Source organism: Eubalaena glacialis, chromosome 3 (assembly GCF_028564815.1).
Source record: "Eubalaena glacialis isolate mEubGla1 chromosome 3, mEubGla1.1.hap2.+ XY, whole genome shotgun sequence".
Taxonomy (NCBI): Eukaryota; Metazoa; Chordata; class Mammalia; order Artiodactyla; family Balaenidae; genus Eubalaena; species Eubalaena glacialis.
The window spans coordinates 111,856,282-111,874,157 of NC_083718.1; the positions used below are offsets into that span (position 1 = coordinate 111,856,282).

The 17,876-nt window shown below is 33.5% G+C and overlaps 1 protein-coding gene across 3 annotated transcripts in view; it reads left to right on the forward strand.

Annotated features, from left to right (window-relative positions):
* ARHGAP29 (Rho GTPase activating protein 29) overlaps positions 1–17,876 on the forward strand; it is a 77,761-nt gene that overhangs the window by 17,943 nt on the left and 41,942 nt on the right. For all 3 annotated transcript variants that reach the window (XM_061183861.1, XM_061183860.1, XM_061183862.1), the window contains one exon: positions 12,736–12,870. In XM_061183861.1, the coding sequence (XP_061039844.1) occupies positions 12,736–12,870 (135 nt within the window). The remainder of the gene's footprint in view (positions 1–12,735; positions 12,871–17,876) is intronic.

Consider the following 17,876-nt stretch of genomic DNA (forward strand, 5'->3'; position numbering starts at 1 on the left):
TGGAGCATGAGACTTGATTCTCCTGAAGTAAAGAGCTATATGTATTTGTACTCCCTGACTTGATCTTAGTACTTAAGTCTTTCAACTTTCCGTGCCTCTTTTATATCTAATTTTGATGGCAATGGTAATTAATAATCATACAGTTCCTATTCTTTTGTAATAAGTAGCAGTTCAGTCCATATTCATAAAGGTATGTCTGGATGTAGAAAAATGAAGATTCCTAGTGTTACTTATATGAGACCTTCTGAGGCTTCATAGACATTTATAAGATTTCCATAAATATTTTCTGTGTTTATAAATTAGATATTCATTTTCTGACATACATTCTGAAAAACAGAAACTGCAACCATGTCTTCTATTTGTCCTAAATGCTGCTTTTAGGAGTTGATTTCTAACCTAATTGTAATTTTCAAGTTGAAATGCCCAAAATACCTGGACTTGAATTGTAGCCTCAAAATTTTAGTATTTGAATTTTCCTTAGAATGACAATCACATAAGTCATTCTTTTGACGCTATATGTACGTTTTTAGAAAAGAATTTACCTACACTTCTGTTCATTTTAATAGCTTGAGTTTGAAGTCTAATTATGGATAATTAAATGGTAATAAAGTTATCTTGTTAATGTGGAAAGATATTCTAAATACATTAAGCATTATACTGGTAACAAATTCATACTAAAATGACACATCTGCCATTTATTTAAAGAAACATACCTTTGTAATAAAGACTTGTTCTTAACTGAGTTACTTGTTTTAAATTTGTTTTTTAATTTACATACAGTAAAATTTACTCTTTTTGTTGTAGCTGGGTTAATTTTGAATTTGAAATTTAAAATGATGTATTAATTAACAAATCATTTATTTCACTTTAGGGTAAAATCTGATTTTATTTAATGTATCAATAAAAATAGGTTTTCATTAATATAAATAAGATTTTTAGTTAGGATATCTGTTTGTTTTTATTTGTTTTCCATAGGAGATTTATATCATTTGAAATCCTCATCTCGCATATTTATCCCTTGTTTCACAGATTTAAAATGATGGTAATTTAAAACAAGTTGGACCCACTCCTTATCTCCACAATTTTTTTTATATGAGTTTTAATTTGTGAGTAAACAGTTCATAGGTTAGGAAGAAAGAGGACTGAAAGCTGATCCTAAGTGAGAACAAAAGAGAAAATTGGTAATAAGTATAAGACAGCAAAAGGAGATTACCTTTTGAGGTAAAAGGGTGTGTGTGGAAATATATATATATATTTTAAGAGTGTGTCTGTACTTGTCTCCTTGTTTTATTTAATTTATTTTATTTTTTATTTGTTTTTAGACCTTTTATTTTATATTGGAGTATAGCCAATTAACAATGTTGTGATAGTTCCAGGTGCACAGCAATGTGACTCAAGGAAATATATTTTTTACAGAAATGTAATATTAAAAATCCAAAAGGATGTTATTCTTTTAATAAGAAAACCAGTACTTCCTAATTTGACTTAATTATATTGCTAATAATAAAAAAGCTTGCTGTTTATGATTGGTAAATTAATTTAAAAATGTAAAAACCATCTTTTGGGTAACCAACTCTCATTAGTAGGCAGTGGCCAGAGTATTTTCATTAATTTATCTTTGGATTGATTTTAATGCTTGGTTCTTCAGTCAGAGTTAAAAGGATTTATGTATGCCATCTCAGAATAAATCTTGGATTTAACAAGAATTTGTTTTCTCTGTCTTTGCATCATTGTTATCAAAATCTGGAAATATATTCTTTAGTTTATTTGAATTGATGGAACCTTTTTTGTTTGTTGTTTTCCTTAAGGGAGTATGTTAAACATATAAATTAACCTCATTATAGATGACAAGAAATGCTACATAATAATATGCTTCTTTAATTTTGCTCATGATTTTCAGCTTGTTAGAGTATCATACTATTTATTTATTTAATAGAATTATTACAACAATCACATGAGATCTTCAGGAAAACAGGTAAAATGTTTAAATTCTGTAACTATTTAAGGTGGTGTTATTATATATGTTACTGGACATAGACATAGGCCATGCTTTTGTCTCTGGGTATTGAGAAATATCCCTGGACTTCTGCTGTTCTTCAGTACCAGCATAGTTGTAAACTGTGGCCACTGTTTTTATTTTGGAGTGAGGGATCCTTGTCAATATTGTATCAGCGGCCTTGCCAGTATTTTGTCTTTTGCCTCCTTAAAAGAAGGAAGCCAAATTTTTGGTATTGTTTGTTACTTTTCAGTTCATGTCAGTTGGCTGTTAAAAAGCTAAAAAGTTAGCTTTTAAGAATATAGACTGTGGGTATACTAATCACCTTTTGATGTTATCTGAATACCATTTTCTTTATGTACTTTACCTGTCATGAGGCAATGATGTGCAAAATCACTTGACTACTGCTTCAAGTGTTAAATCATGTTGTTGAGACTAGGCTTAGGTTAATAGCTTTGTGATAGGTTTATAGCCACATTTCCCTTTCCTAAACTAGTTACAGAGATGACATATAATTGTATATGGTGCTTCACATTTTACAGAGTACTTTTACATACAAACGGTATTTAATCATGCAGTCCCCACAAAGACAGGTACTTTTAGACCTGTTTCACAGATGAGTTGTATGTATAATTTAGATTATGTGATTTCATCAACGTCTTATTGCTGATAAATAGTGGTTTCATTTGGAACCCAGAGGTCATGAATGCAGAATGGTGTGTTCTTTTCTTGCTATCTCAGCTGCTTCACGTGGCAGGTACTATAAAAACACTGCTCAGTTTTCATTATTTCATTAACCAATTCTGTTTTCCATGGGGTTTATCTCTACCTGCACTATCCAATATGGTAGCCTCTAGACATATGGCTATTTAAATTTAATTAAAATTTAAAATGCAGCTCAGTTGCAGTACCACGTTTCAAGTGCTTATTCGCCATCTCTGGTTACTGGCTACCATTTTGGATGGTGAAGTTATAAAAATTACCATCATTACAGAGATTTCTATCAGACAGTGATGGTATAGACATTTGGCTTTTATCAATCTCGAAAATATTGAGATGAATTTTTGAGCTATAAGTATTTTGGATTTGTATAGCATGAAAAGAAAACCTAGAAAAAGTTGTTATTGGAGCAAATTAAAGAAAATTTTACCTAGAAATAGGAACTCTTGGAATCTATTTGGAATCTCCCTCAAATTGTCTTTGGAATGTTTAGCTTTCATGCCGTTCTTTGATTTGAACTAGCAGATCACTTTCCAAGCATTTTATACAAGTTGGTGAGATTGGTAGTAAGGAACGGCAGAAAGAGCTCAGGAAAGAGAATCACACAATCTAGGTTCTAGGCCTAGTTCTGCTATTAACTAGTTTTGGAATATGGCTTAAGTCATTTAATAATTTGTTAAGAATGAGGCGCTTACACCAGATTCTATTGATTTTATAATTCTGTGATCCAAAAATTGATTAGAGTTGGAAATTCTACGTTGTGCGGAATGTTGACAATTCAAGGCTGAAGAAAACAGCTAAGTATTTGTTTTCAAACTATATAATGCATTTTAGAGGACATTCACCTCCCACCAGTCTGTGGGATTTTTTAATATGAGTTTTATGATAACTTTCTTAAGTGTGGGTTTATGAAATTTTCCCAAGTGAGAACGTGAAGCTCGTATTGCAGTAGGTGTTGATGAACTGATTAGAGAAAATTAGTGTCTGCCAAAGAACTCTTTGCCCCCAACAGAGTTAAGATATGTATGCACTTTGTCTCTACTGTTTTTTTTTTAAATTAATTAATTAATTAATTATTTTGACTGCATTGGTTCTTCGTTGCTGCGCGCGGGCTTTCTCTAGTTGCAGCGAGTGGGGGCTGCTGTTCATTGCGGTGCGCGGGCTTCTCATTGCAGTGGTTTCTCTTGTTGTGGAGCACAGGCTCTAGGTGCGTGGGCTTCAGTAGTTGTGGCTCGTGGGCTCTAGAGCGCAGGCTCAGTAGTTGTGGCACACGAGCTTAGTTGCTCCGTGGCATGTGGGATCTTCCCGGACCAGGGCCCGAACCTGTGCCCCCTGCATTGGCAGGCAGATTCTTAACCTCCTGTGTCACCAAGGAAGTCCTCTACTGTTTTTATTTACAAAAAGTGGAGAGCTTAATGTGGGAGATCAGAGGACTATGAACATGCTTGCTTTGATAGGGTAAGTGATAGTTTGTTGATTCTCTGTCTGCTACTTATTTCCAGGAGGAGGTTACCCTGTAGTCTTATATAAGTAGCATATGTGGAATTTGAAGTTTTAGATCTCCATCTAGTGTCATTAAGGTGCATTATGAATAATTACAGGGCAAAATTTTCATCTTATGTTAAAATGCTGAAGGCACGCAATTATGCATATGTCCTTTGTATTTAAATATAACACTGCAGATTAATGTATGTGCAGTCTAAGTACCAGTTCAGGTTTATGGTTGCCCCCCTGAGGAATAATGTGTTCTGAATTCCAAAGAACACATTCATAAATGTTCTTCTAGTTTATACAGTAATCTTAAACTCTCTCTTTGTGACATACCTTCCCATTCCCAGGTGGAACACCATGCGTGGAAGTTCAAAATCTGGGAATTTGAAAAGTGCAAGGCTTTTAATTGAGCTAGAAAGAGTAGTGCAAATTGCTTAATTTGTCTGGTACTCAATGCTTGGCAGTGTGCATTGCCATTATAACATATATTTGAAGAAAAATTGGCAGTTAATCTAATACTTCTTGTAGCTTTTTGATTATGTAACACTATTTTTTAAATGGATTTTAATAAAAGTTTACTGTTGTGACAGTTGTGGCTTGTTTTTCTGTTTTGTTTTTTAAATAGGCTAGAAAGGAAGATTAAACTTTATCATCAGTTTTAGATAAACTAGTTAAGTTCTCTCATTATTAAAAATGATTTCTAATTTGAGTGTATCACTTTTAATTTGTAAAAATGTAACTGATCTCTTAAGTGATAGCTTTTGATGAATTCTGGGTCCTAAATTTGACAGAACTATAGTCAGAAGTGGTATATGAACTTTCTAAAGCAAATTTTATTGAAAGAAGGAATTAAGTAAAAATTTTAATATCATTAAATATTATGTTCTGTTGTGAGAGGAAAGTTCTGTATAAATTTTCAAAGTCTTAATTGAAATCCTGTCTTGTGGATTACTCGAGTTTTTTTCCAGAGTAAATGAATATACAGGAAGATGTGTAAATTTATTTAGGCAAATTCCAGTGAGTATTAATTTTACCATTGTTGACTATTACTTAACTTTCACCCTCTATAGTGTGCAAGATATTTTGTGAAATATTGGAAACATTAAGTTGCTAGTCTCAGATATGTCCTCCTGCTATGTTTTTTTAGAAGTAAACCTCTCTAGAAGTGATTTCCAATGGTTACTGTTTAGGAAAAGCTAATATGAATGTTAGTAGTTTATGGCTTAGTGCCTAGAAGGTACAAAATGAATCCTTGAGGAATGAAGTATGAAATACAGGTAGCTCATTTATTACACATGTGCCAGCTCTTAGGAGATAGCTTTCCTCTTCTGCACTTACCTAGAATGGCTTACATAATGTTACCATTTACAGTAGTTAACTGGCATATTTGATTGGAAGTTAAAGCCTATTAAATCACAGATTGCAGAGTATACCTGTCATTAAGCTATAACTTCTTTAACCATGTTAAAGTTCTAGAGCCAGAACCCTGAGGTGGAATCCTCATTCGACCACTGTTTGTATATAGCCTTGGGCCAGTTACTTATATTCTCTGCCTCAGTTTCACATCTGCTAAAAGGAGATAATAGTACCTACATTATTGAGTTGTGAAAATTAAATGAGTTCATAATTCATTTATATAAAGCTCATAGAATAAGTGTTTTAAAATGTCAGCTATTATTATTTTTACAATCCCCAAGTGGCTGGATAACGAAAGCTGCACTTTAGGCTTCATTTTATCCTGTAAATTCAGAAGTCATTACAGAAAAAAAAAAGTGAGTTTCCTAGTGATAAGTTCTGAAACTTTTTCCTTGCTTCTTGTTTTCATTGCTTTCCCAGAGGGGTTAAGCTGAATTAACAAGACTGATTTTAAAAATTATTGTCAGTTTTTTAAAAATCAAGGAAAACACCGTAGTTTTTTCATTTATTTACATAAGCATTTCCATGAAGTGTTTGCAATATAAACACTGCGGTATTGTGTTAATGCATGAGAACCAAAAAGTGGAACTGGCTAATCTGTTCTCACTTGATAAGCTGAATGAAGCAGAAAATAAATGGCACAAATGAATGAAACAATAAATTAAAAGTCAGATTACCATATAGGGATGGTAGATAAACAAGCAAACATTGGGATACAGGAGTTTTACTCTTCTATATAACTGGTGTTAAGACTGGTTGAACATTATAATATTTGCATATATAATACCTTTGTAGTATAAATTGAATTATTACATTTACAACGTGGACACTATAAAACTTAAAAATTATCTGGTAATTGTATGACTAAATTAAATACTATAACTTGATAGGTATAGAAATATTTTTGTAAAATATACTCTTAATTATGATTTTATTTCTAAGTAATTTACTAATTTAGACTTTACATATAAAATTAAATTGAAATTTAACTTTAATGTCTCTTTTTCATTAGCCAAAATATTGTGGGACCATACTGTAATTTGTTACTGAGTGTAATTCTGTGTGAGACAATTCTGTTTTCAAAGGTATTTAGTTTGAATGGTTTACAGATTTAATAGTAATAATAGTTTACATATATTAAGACTATAAAGCAGTTTCATTTGTTTATTTGATATTCACAACAACTGTTTTACTGATGATGAAATCTGAGGTCAGAGAAACTGAGAGTTTTGTTTATGGTCATTTCAAGCAAGTGGCAGATCAAACATTGGAATTCAGGTTTCTTGCTTTAAATCTATTGTTTTCTACCACACCAATCAGCCACTTACCTTTCTTCTGTATTAGGGAAGAACAAATTACTCTCTCTTTTGCTTTGCTCATTGCTGCTGCTGTTGATGTGGGGATATTTAGTGTTGGTGAAGGAGCTGCCTAAATTTAAGACTTTCTGAAAAAAAAAGTTCATGAGGCTTTTGCTTCATAAAAATAATTTGAGGTAGCTTTATTCTACTATAAGAAAATAGAACATTGGAACATTTTTACCACTCATAAAACGTAATTAAGGGCTTGCTATTTTATAAAGTCCCAGCTGAAGTATTATCAGAATATACTGATGTCCTAGTAGTTGACTCATCTACTCAAATACATAGGAGAATTTATGAATCTTTGTAATTAACGCGTGTTAAATTTAGCTGTCTTGTTCATTTATGTTGATTTATAGGCTTCAGAGATGTGTTCAATCACAGGAAATTGGACTTATTTATAGGGTAATTTAAGATACTTCTGAAATCTCTTACTAAATAACTCAGTTATTGTTTTCTAGTATTTTGCTTTGAAACAACTTCAATATCTGTTTATAAGGGCTTCCTTGTAGGAAAAAAAGAATTTCAAATTGGTAAAACATTTATGTTGACAAGTATTGGAATGTTCTGCAGTGATTTTAAAGAAAAATTATAGCAGCAATCCTCAGGACCCGTTATGCTGTTAAAAATTATTGAGAATCCAGAAAAGTTTTTGTTTCTGTGGGCTGTATCTGTTACTATTTACTGTGTTAGAAATTAAAACTAGGAACATTGAAAAACGTACAATAATATGTTTTTAAAACATACAAAAACACTATAATAACTTTGAAATATGTTTATTCCACATAGTTAATTTCCTTGACTCTGAGAAGACCAGAATTTATTAACTTGGTTTATTTAGGCATTTAAACCGTTAGTATTTTGTAGTTCTTGCTTAATATCCAACCCTAATTTTGAATATTGATGATGTTGACACACAAAAATCAAGCTCTTTTGTCCTGAGACCTCAAAATAAGACAAAGTATTTTTACTTAGTATTTCCTAAGTATGTTAGTATCTGTAGATTTTATTGTGAAACATCAGTAGGGGATAGAAATGACTGGCTTTCCTTTCTCTCTCTCTTTTTTTTTTTTTTGGCCACGCTGTGTGGGATCTTAGCTCCCCGACCAGGGATTGAATTTGGGCTCCCAGCAGTGAAAGCGCAGAGTCCTAACCACTGGACCAGCAGAGAATTCCCACCTTTCTCTTTTTTAAGACAAACATAGATTAGGCTTCAGAAAGAGTATAGCACAACTCTTTATGACATTAGATTCAGCCTTGGTTTTGACAAGTAGGCAGAAGTATTACCATAAAATAGTTTTATTTAGTTATATATATATATATAGTATATGTATAAAACAAAGGATAGACTTTGCAATGCAAAACTGGGAAAAAATACATTTATATTATTTTTTATAGGTATTCAAATTATATTATTGTCCCAGAAGTTTCTTTCATTTCGAAGCTACTTGATTCTATTTCAGACCTAGCCTATGTTGTTAACCTATTTCTACTTCTGTATAAACTAAAAAAAATAGCTGCCAACATTTATGGAGGGCTTACTATGTTCCAGCCACTGTTCCAAGTGCTTTATATGTTTTAACTCATTTAGTCCAACAACCCTATGACGTAGCTACCAATATCTTCTTTTTTTTATAGATGAGGCACAGAGAGGTTAAATAACTTGCCCAAGGTTTATCAGCCATGGAGTTGGAATTCAAATTCAGGCAATCTGTTTCTAGAAACTATGCTTTTAACCAACCACTAAGCTGTATTGCCTCAGCTAAGTAAACCGACCAAACTAATATCCACAGTGATAAAACAGACAAAATAGATAGTGATCATTTAATTAAGATAATTCTTGAAATTACATGCTTACATTTTCCTTAGGAATTAAAAAATTATAAATGAATTTTTAAATTATAAAAGTAATATATGTTTATGGGAAAAATTCCAACAGTACATAAAATTTCTAAAATCTTTTGTCCATTTCTATTTCATTTATTAAATAGACTATTTTTAGAACAGTTTTAGATTTGCAGTAACATTGAGAAAATAGTACAGAGAGTTCCCATATACTCCTATACCCAGTTTCCTCTATTTGTTAACATCTTACATTACTATGGTACATCTGTTAGAGTTAATGAACCAGTATTTGATAATAATGATACATTATTATTAATTAAAGCCCATAGTTTATTCAGATTTCCATAAATTGTTTCTAATGTCCTTTTTCTCTTCCAGAATTGTATCGTATTACATTTAATTGTCGTGTCTCCTTAAGCTCTTCTTAGTTATGACAGTTTCTCAAACTTTCCTTATTTTTGATGACCTTGACAGTTTTAAGGAGTACTGGTCAGGTATTCTGTAGGATGCGCCTTTTTTTTTTTTTTTTGGCTGCCTTGGGTTTTCGTTGTTGCGTGCGGCCTTTACTCTAGTTGTGGCGAGCAGGGGCTACTCTTCGTTGTGGTGCGCGGGCTTCTCATTGCGGTGGCTTCTCTTGTTGCGGAGCGCGGGCTCAGTAGTTGTGGCTTACGGGCTCTAGAGCACAGGCTCAGTGGTTGTGGTGCCCGGGCTTAGTTGCTCCGTGGCATGTGACCACGGCATGTGAGATCTTCCTAGACCAGGGCTTGAACCCATGTCCCCTGAATTGGCAGGTGGATTCTTAACCACTGCGCCACCAGGGAAGTCCTGGATGCGCCTTGATTAGAATTTGTCTGATGTTTTTCTCATGATTAGACTGGGGTTATGGGATACTGAGAAGAAGCTAACAGATGTAAAGTGACATATTTCTTATGTCATTATCAAGAGTACATGATTTATCACTGTTAATGGTGACCTTGATCACCTGTCATAAGAAGTAGTTGTCAAGTTTGTTTAGTTTAATCTTTTTGTCCCCCTTTCCATATTGTACTCTTTGGAAGGAAGTCACTGTGCACATGCTTCACCTCCTTGAGGACAAAATATCTATATAAATTATTTGGAATTCTTTTATACAAGAGAGTTGTCTCTTTCCTTCCATTTATTAATTTATTCAGACATTTATTTGTATCAATATGGACTCATGGATATTTATTTTATACTTTGAGTTATAATCCAGTGCTACTTTTTTAATTTATTGCTCAAATTTTTCCACCTTTGGCCATTGGGAGGTCTTTCAGTTGGTTCCTGTGCACCCTTGGCATACCCTCTTCAATGTGAGGGTTTTTTTTTTTTAAGCTCTTACTTTCTGGCATTAAAAGATGCTCCTAACTCATCTCATGTATTTCCTGACACAGTCCTAGGACGAGCCATTTCTCTAAGGAGCCCTGGTTCCTTTTATTGGAGAATGGTATTAGAAGCCAAGATCAGGGTGCTAGGTGTGTTTGTTGCTACTGGGGCATTATTTCTTTTAAGCCCTCTCACCTGATGAAGAAAAGAAATATATGTATGTGTACTAACCTGTGTATATACACACATCTATAAATATTTCTAGCCACCTATATCTATATTAAGCTAAATATGAATTCTTATGGAAGTATCCAACTCTAATCTATCACCACATGGATCATTATAGCCTCCTCTCCCTGCTTATTTGTAAATTTCCATTCCAACAGTGAGATTCCTGGCTCCCACCATCCACCATCCAGTTACCTAGTTGTTCACTTCCAGAATACATGTATAGCAATATCAACATTTTTAACCTGAATCTTCATTGAAAACACTTTATCAACTAGAGTACAGTGCTTATGTGCATTTCCTTTGCCTTTAATCTTACAGACTCCAGTCATTTCCAAAGCTGCTTAAGCCAGCACCTAATCGCCTGTGTTTCTTTTTCTGTTATTAAAATTTTTGGATGAATGAGTTGGATTTTTTCCTGAAGGCACTCTGTTCTCTCTCCTTCCATCACTACCTGAACTATTCTTTCTTTACCCCTTCCTGGGATACTCTTTGCCCTAATATACCCAGCTCCCCACCTTGCACTCGCCTTGCCTGCTCCTCTTATACTACTTATTTCTCTCTCGTTAATGAATGGAATATGTGATAGAGGATAGTAGAATTACTTGTTTTTGTTTTTTATCCTATAGACAATTTTCCTTTCTAGTGATTATCTTTTAACATTTCTGGAAAAAAATTGCATAATTATAAAACACTCTGTTAAAAATGTTTTTGATTTTTAAGCTGTTTCAATAGGGAGACAGTATTAAGAGCTTAGCTTCTAGAATTATACTCTCTGGGTTCAAATTCTGACTTGGTAAACTTAGGTTTGCCTCAGTTTTCTCATCTGTATGATGGAGATTTAAAAAATCATCTACTTAATAGAATTGATGTGAAAATTAAATGAGATAATAGGTTTTAAGTGCTTTTAACAGTGCCTAGTACATAGGAAGCACTTAATAAATGTGCCATTGTTAAACACTAGTGCTATGTGTAAGGTTGTAGAAATGAACATTACATCAGAGTATTGTATTTCAGGCGGTTGTCTTTTCAAACTTTTGAGGATTACTTCAGGGTTTTTAAAAAAATTATTTTATTTATTTATTTATTTTTGGCTGTGTCGGGTGTTTGTTGTGGCACATGGGCTCTTCATTGTGGTGTGCGGGCTCTTCGTTGCAGCGTGTGGGCTTCTCTCTAGTTGTGGCACGCAGGCTCAGTAGTTGTGGCACGCGGGCTCAGTAGTTGTGGTGTGTGGGCTTAGTTGCCCCGCGGCATGTGGGTATCTTAGTTCCCCGACCAGGAGTTGAACTCATGTCCCCTACGTTGGGAGGCGGATTCTTTACCACTGGACCACTGGGGAAGTCCCTACTTCAGGGGTTTTACAGGTTAGGGTGACTATACTTTCTGGTTTGCCTGGGATGGTGATCCAGGGATATGCCTGTTGGCTGGCATGATTATGAGTAGTACGCACCTTTTCTCTTGCTAGAGTATTTTGGTTTGGAAGATAAATTATATGGTCACCTTATTTCCAGGGGTTATAAAACGTTGTCTGTGTCCCTCTGACCAGGGCTGCTGTAAATGGGTAGAGCAGACTAGGGCTAGGCAGGTAGGGACTGGGAAAGAAGCACACCTAAGAGAGCAGTACTGCTCTGTTTCAGCTGCTTGTGGCCAAGGAGGATGTGGGCCTGGTATAACCAGATTTTGATTTTTCAAGAGTAGGCATAAATCTGGAGCTTTTGTAATGATCCCCCAATTTTTCGTCATTGGCAATTAGTTCAATTTTTCTAAAAAGTACAAAATTTCATTGAACCATATAAAGATCTATGCATTTTATTGTATGTAAATTATATCACAGTTTTAAAGATGTGCAGGTCAGGTGGTGGTCCTTATATATATGCCTGTGAGTTGCTCATTTCTAATATCTGATAACTTAATGCAAAGAGTCAATTCTTACGTAGAAACTTAACGTGTAAGTGCTATTTAATATTAGTTAATATATCAGGCATTATAGGGCTTTAACTCTGTTACCATATATATATTAAAAAGTATATTATAGTAAAAACTGTAAGACAGGAAAAACTTGTAAAGTTGCCTCAAGGGAAATCTGGAGAGCACATTTAGACTGAGAAAACTGAAGAAGGTAGTGCTAAGTTGACCATGACTGTGAGTGACTTTGAAATCTTTAATGAATTAAAATGATTATGGATTTTTGAAGGCTAAATAAATTACATATAATTGCAGTAGTGAAAATAAAAGTGAACATACAGTAGGCAAAAGTTGTGGAGCCACTGCTTCTACCTGAAATGTGCTTCAAAATGGTTGATTTAACAAACTAAAAAAAAATTTTTTTTTCTTAAGACTGTTTTAAAGAAGTCATTCATATACGTCTGGACGAACTTCTTCGTGTTTTAAAGTCTGTAATGAATAAACATCAGAACCTCAATTCTGTTGATCTTCAAAATGCTGCAGAAATGCTTGCTGCAAAAGTGAAAGGTAAGAAAGATAATATTAACAGTGGGTTGGCATGGGCAAAAAGGATCCAGGTGATACATTTTCGTTTATAATGATTATAGAACCATCTCTCTTGGCATCTATATGATGTGTATCAGTAGGAGTTATATACACTTTGGTATTTAAATATCCCCACTAAGTCACACCTAAAACTCTTTCTTTTAAAAATTAAAACTTTATTTGGCAGGAAACACTCTAAAAATGCTAATTGAAATGAACTAAACAACTGAGGTTTACAATTTTTGAGTTTTTTGAAAGAATGTATGCTCTTTTGAAGTAGGTTATTAGGGTACAAAAAGTCTTTGTTATCTGAGGACAGTTGGTGCTGGAAAATGGCCATTTGTAGTGATTCCACTTAAAGGAGGGAAACAAATGGAGAAAAAGAAGACTTAATTGGGACCTTATTTTCAAATGTGGAAAAATGAAACTAAAATTGGAAAATAAGTTTATCATATATGTGTATGTATGTGTGTATATATATATATGTGTGTGTGTGTATATATTACATGTGCTAAAAGAAATAAGAATTGGGACATTATCCTTTGATGAAATGATTTGCCACCAAAAATTGTTAGAATCTGTTATCCTAGGCTGCATTATATAAAGATTGAGGGTGAAGATTATATAAAGTTTGAGAAGAATGTGACTGGAACCAGGGAGTTCAGTTAGGAGATTGTTAGAAATAATGGGCTAGATGAGGGTTAATAGTCTGATTTAAGGCAGAAGCTGGGGTGTGGTAGAGGTGGAATGTGCTTGTCACAGAAGAGGGGATGGCTGTTGAAGAAACATAGGACAGGTTGAATGTTAGGGATTAAGTTGAAGTTTGGAGTTGAGGACGTGGACTTGAGTGTTGTTGGTCTATGGGTGGTGATGGAAGAGGATGACACCAACTCAGAGTGTGCAGACTTAGTAGAGGACTGAGTGTGACATCCCAGGGACAGAGAGAAGATAGAGGAACCTGAGAAACACCAAAGAAGTAAGGAGATGATCTGGAGAAAGATGTTATGGCATTTTAAAAGTGTCATATTCTAGGAAGTGATTGTCAGAGTTAAATGTCAATCTGTTAGGTAATATGAATTCAAATGTTTAACAAAAGTGAGTCACCATGGGTTGAGTAAGGAAACGAAAGGCTTCTTTGGGGAGAGGGATTACCTGTCCTGAGTCTCAAAGGTCAGGTGGGCATTAACAGGGTTAGAGTGAGGATTGGCGCTGTGATAAAGGGTGCTTGTATGAGAACTCTGGATGTGAAGCACAGGATGTGATTGATGAACATACTCATATGTAGAGAGGGCAAAGGGCAAGTGTCAAGGGGATGAGGCAGAGAGAGAAAATAAAAACCTTGTCAATAAAATATAGCCCATATACTTAAGAACTGCCTTCCCTACTTTTTATGTAGATTAATCATGTTTGCTTGGTTCTCTTTTTTCTGTATTTCAAGCACTGAAAAAAAATGTAGATGGCTTCAAAATGGATAGCTTCTGTTGTGACTCTTAAAAATGCTTAGTAACCAAATTTGTTTTAAAATAGATTGTTTATAAGTGCAATTTAACTTAAGTTAGGGAAATTTGTGTCTGTAGATAGTAAAATTTCCATGCTTGGAAATAGCGACCACAGTTCATTCAATTGTTGTCAGTAGCTATTGTGTGCAGTCAGGATGTCCTGGGGAAGGAGTGTGTCTGTTGATGTCCACATTCCAGAAACAGACTTGAAGAAAGTGGCCTCCCAGCTGCCTTATAGATCTTTTTTTCTTTGAGGTAAAGCAATCCTTTGAGTATTATTTCTCTCTAAGACTGTCTTTACCCTTGGAATTATTGTTATGATTTTACTTTTTTGTTGGATGAAATTTTAAAAATTACTTCGTTGTTGGGGAACTCTTGTTTCAGTAGGACTCCATGATGCTAGAAAACTTTAAAAATTGTGTTTTCTTTGGTGTAAGTTTAAGTTTTTAAATAACCCCCCCCCATCTTATTGTTGAGGCCATGTAAAAATATCATTGATACCCCAAATGAAAAATATTCAGTAACCTGGAAAATTGATGTCAAATTGGAGCTTTATTTAATTCTTTCACTGAATGGTAATTTTGTTTTCAAACCCTGGAAAGGCAAGGGGGAGGTAGAAACCATTTTTGAATGTCTATCTTGTGGCAATCTAAATGTTTTGCATACACTGTCTACTTTCATGTTTTCAAAAAACTTATAAAAGTACATTTTTACTTCCATATTAAAGAGGAAAACTTAAAAACTATTGTATATTGTGATCAGAAAGCTGTCAGGAATGTGATCATTTTGTCTTAACCTCCTATTTACATTTAAAAAACAATGGTAACCTAACTTGCTTTGGAGATCTTGCAACTGTCAGATGCATTTTGCAAATATACCAAACCATTAAAAAATAACATAAAAAAAAATAACATATACAGAGTAATAACTTTAGATCAGGGAGGTGTAATCTTATTTGTGCTGCTGCAGGTTTGAATGCATGAAATCTATCCACTTCCTATGCATAATAAGAATAAGCGCATTGGAATAAAATTGGAATCTTTTAACATCTCTTATTTTTTATTTTAAATGTGGAATTTACCTTTTAATAACTTTAAAAGAAGAATCCTTAGCTTTTCCCCGTTCATTCTAATAGTGATTTGTATTTCCTGTGTCTCCTCTTGTTTCCAAGCAGGAAGTTCAGTCTGACAAAATACTTGCAATATGGTAAAAGAGATACAGCTTATTTGTGAAGTAGATGAAGGCATCGTAGCACTCAGTAATTTATTGTGTACTTAGTATTTGTGTTTTCATCATTTAGAAGTATTCTGGTAAATCTTATTTGTAATATAATTTAAAAGGACCATTTTTAAGGTTTTTCATGATTTGTATTTTGCCCTATATTTAAAAATTGGAAACAAAAAAGAAAAATAAGCTTTAATTATGCATCCAAAATTGTAGATACCTCATGTTTTCTTTCTGTTTTGAAACTTAATTTTTTAATAGGCAATTCATTCACGTGATTCATAGTGCAAACGGTATAAAAGAGTATTCAAACAGTGAAGTGTCTTTCTACCTCAGACCTTAGCCACCATTCCTTTCCCTAGATAAGCAACAACTATTACTGGTTTTTTGTGTATCTTTCCAGAGACATTATACACATATAGAAGCAAACACAGTATGTTCTCTTCTTTACACAAAGGGTAGCATTCTGTTCCTTGCTCATTGTTCTGAGTTATCTGTATATAAAAAGTCTTCTTTTGTTGTTATTTGTTTTGCTTTTTAAAGCTGCATGATAATCCATTATACTGATGTACTATAACTAATTTAACCAGTTCACTACTAATAGATGTTTGGATTGTTTCCAGTTTTTTTTTGTTACAAACAATGCTTCAATGAATAGCCCTGTATATTCCTAGGTGGGTGGTTACTGGAACAGAGCGCATGTGCATTTATATTTTGTATATTGCTAAACGCCCTCTGTAGAGGTTCTGTCCTTCTGATAGCCATGCTGAAGAAGCTGATTTCGTACCCCTTTGCCAACAAAGCTGGTTACCAAACTTTGTTATCCAATCTGATAGTAAAAACTGGTATCTCAGTATAGATTTGATTTGCATTTGCCTCATTTTGAGTACAGTTGAGTATCTTTTAATATGTTGCAGAGTCATTTGCACATCCTTTTATGTGACTTGACTATTCATTTTTTTTCTTGATAGTTGGTCTTTTTTAGTATTGATTTATAGAAACTTCATATAAGTGAAATTAGCCCTTAATCTTTGATATAAGTTGCAGATTTTCTTTAGTTTGTTTTTTTATCTTTTGATTTTCTTATGGTATTTTGTTTTATTTTGCATTTCTATCTCAATCTTTTATGTGCCTTTTGTATGCTTTTTGAGTATTAGGGAAGGACTTCCCTGCTTGGAGATTATAGTAGCGTTCTCCACTGTTTTTTCTTCTAATGTTTTCATGGTGTTATTTATTAAATTTAAATCTTTGATACATTCTAGAGTATGTTTCTAGCTAATTTGTTGAATAATTCATATTTTCCCCATTGGTTTGAGATGCCATCTTTATCATAAACACACTAAATTGTCACATATGTTTATTTCTGGACCTTATTCTGTCCCCTTGATTTGTTTAGTTATGTGCCAATACCATACTGTCTTCATTGTGGTTTTATAGTATGTTTTAGTGTCTGGTTGGGGTAGCTTCTCTTTCCATTACTCTTTTTGTTCAGGATTTTATTTTTCCGTCAAGATTTTTGAATTGGCTTGTCTAGTTCCAAAAAATACCTATTGGTATTTTGAGGGTAATTTGAGTTAAATATGTAAATTTATAAATTAATTTATAGTTAAGTTTATGAATGTATAGATTATAGTTAATTTATAATTAATTTTATAAATAAAATTAAGGAGAATTTATATACTTAGCATTTCTGTCTGAGAATATAGTATGCATTTAAGTTCTTCAGGTTGTCTTTTTTTGTTTCTCAGAAGCAGTGTGAAGTTTTCAGTTTATAAATCTTGTAGCTTTTGTTTTGTTTTTCTCCCTAAGGAATTTTCCCTGTGCAAATGGTGAAAATTTTCTTCAATTATATCTTTTAATTCGTTGGTTTTCAAACTTTGGCCTTTGATTTATGACATCGAGCTAGTGAATTGTAACCAGCATTTTAAAATATGAAAGAGAATAGAAAAGAAAAATCGGAGTGTAACACTCATTGTATAAGACTTAAGGATGTTTCAGAAACTTTGTAGGTGTTATGTAACTGATAACTATTATGTGTGTATGGTATCGTTGGTCATGATGTGATACGTATTTCTTACCGAAGGTTGTGGTAAAACTTTTTGAAAGTTGCTGTTCTAATAGGTTATATGTATGAAAGCTATTCATGTGTTTTCTTAAAGAGATACTAAATGTGTCTTAGTGCTCGTTGTTGTGACTTAATAGGGAACCCAAGGGAGACAATTATTTAAACTTTAAGCAAAATCTTGATTTGATTTCGAAGGTCAG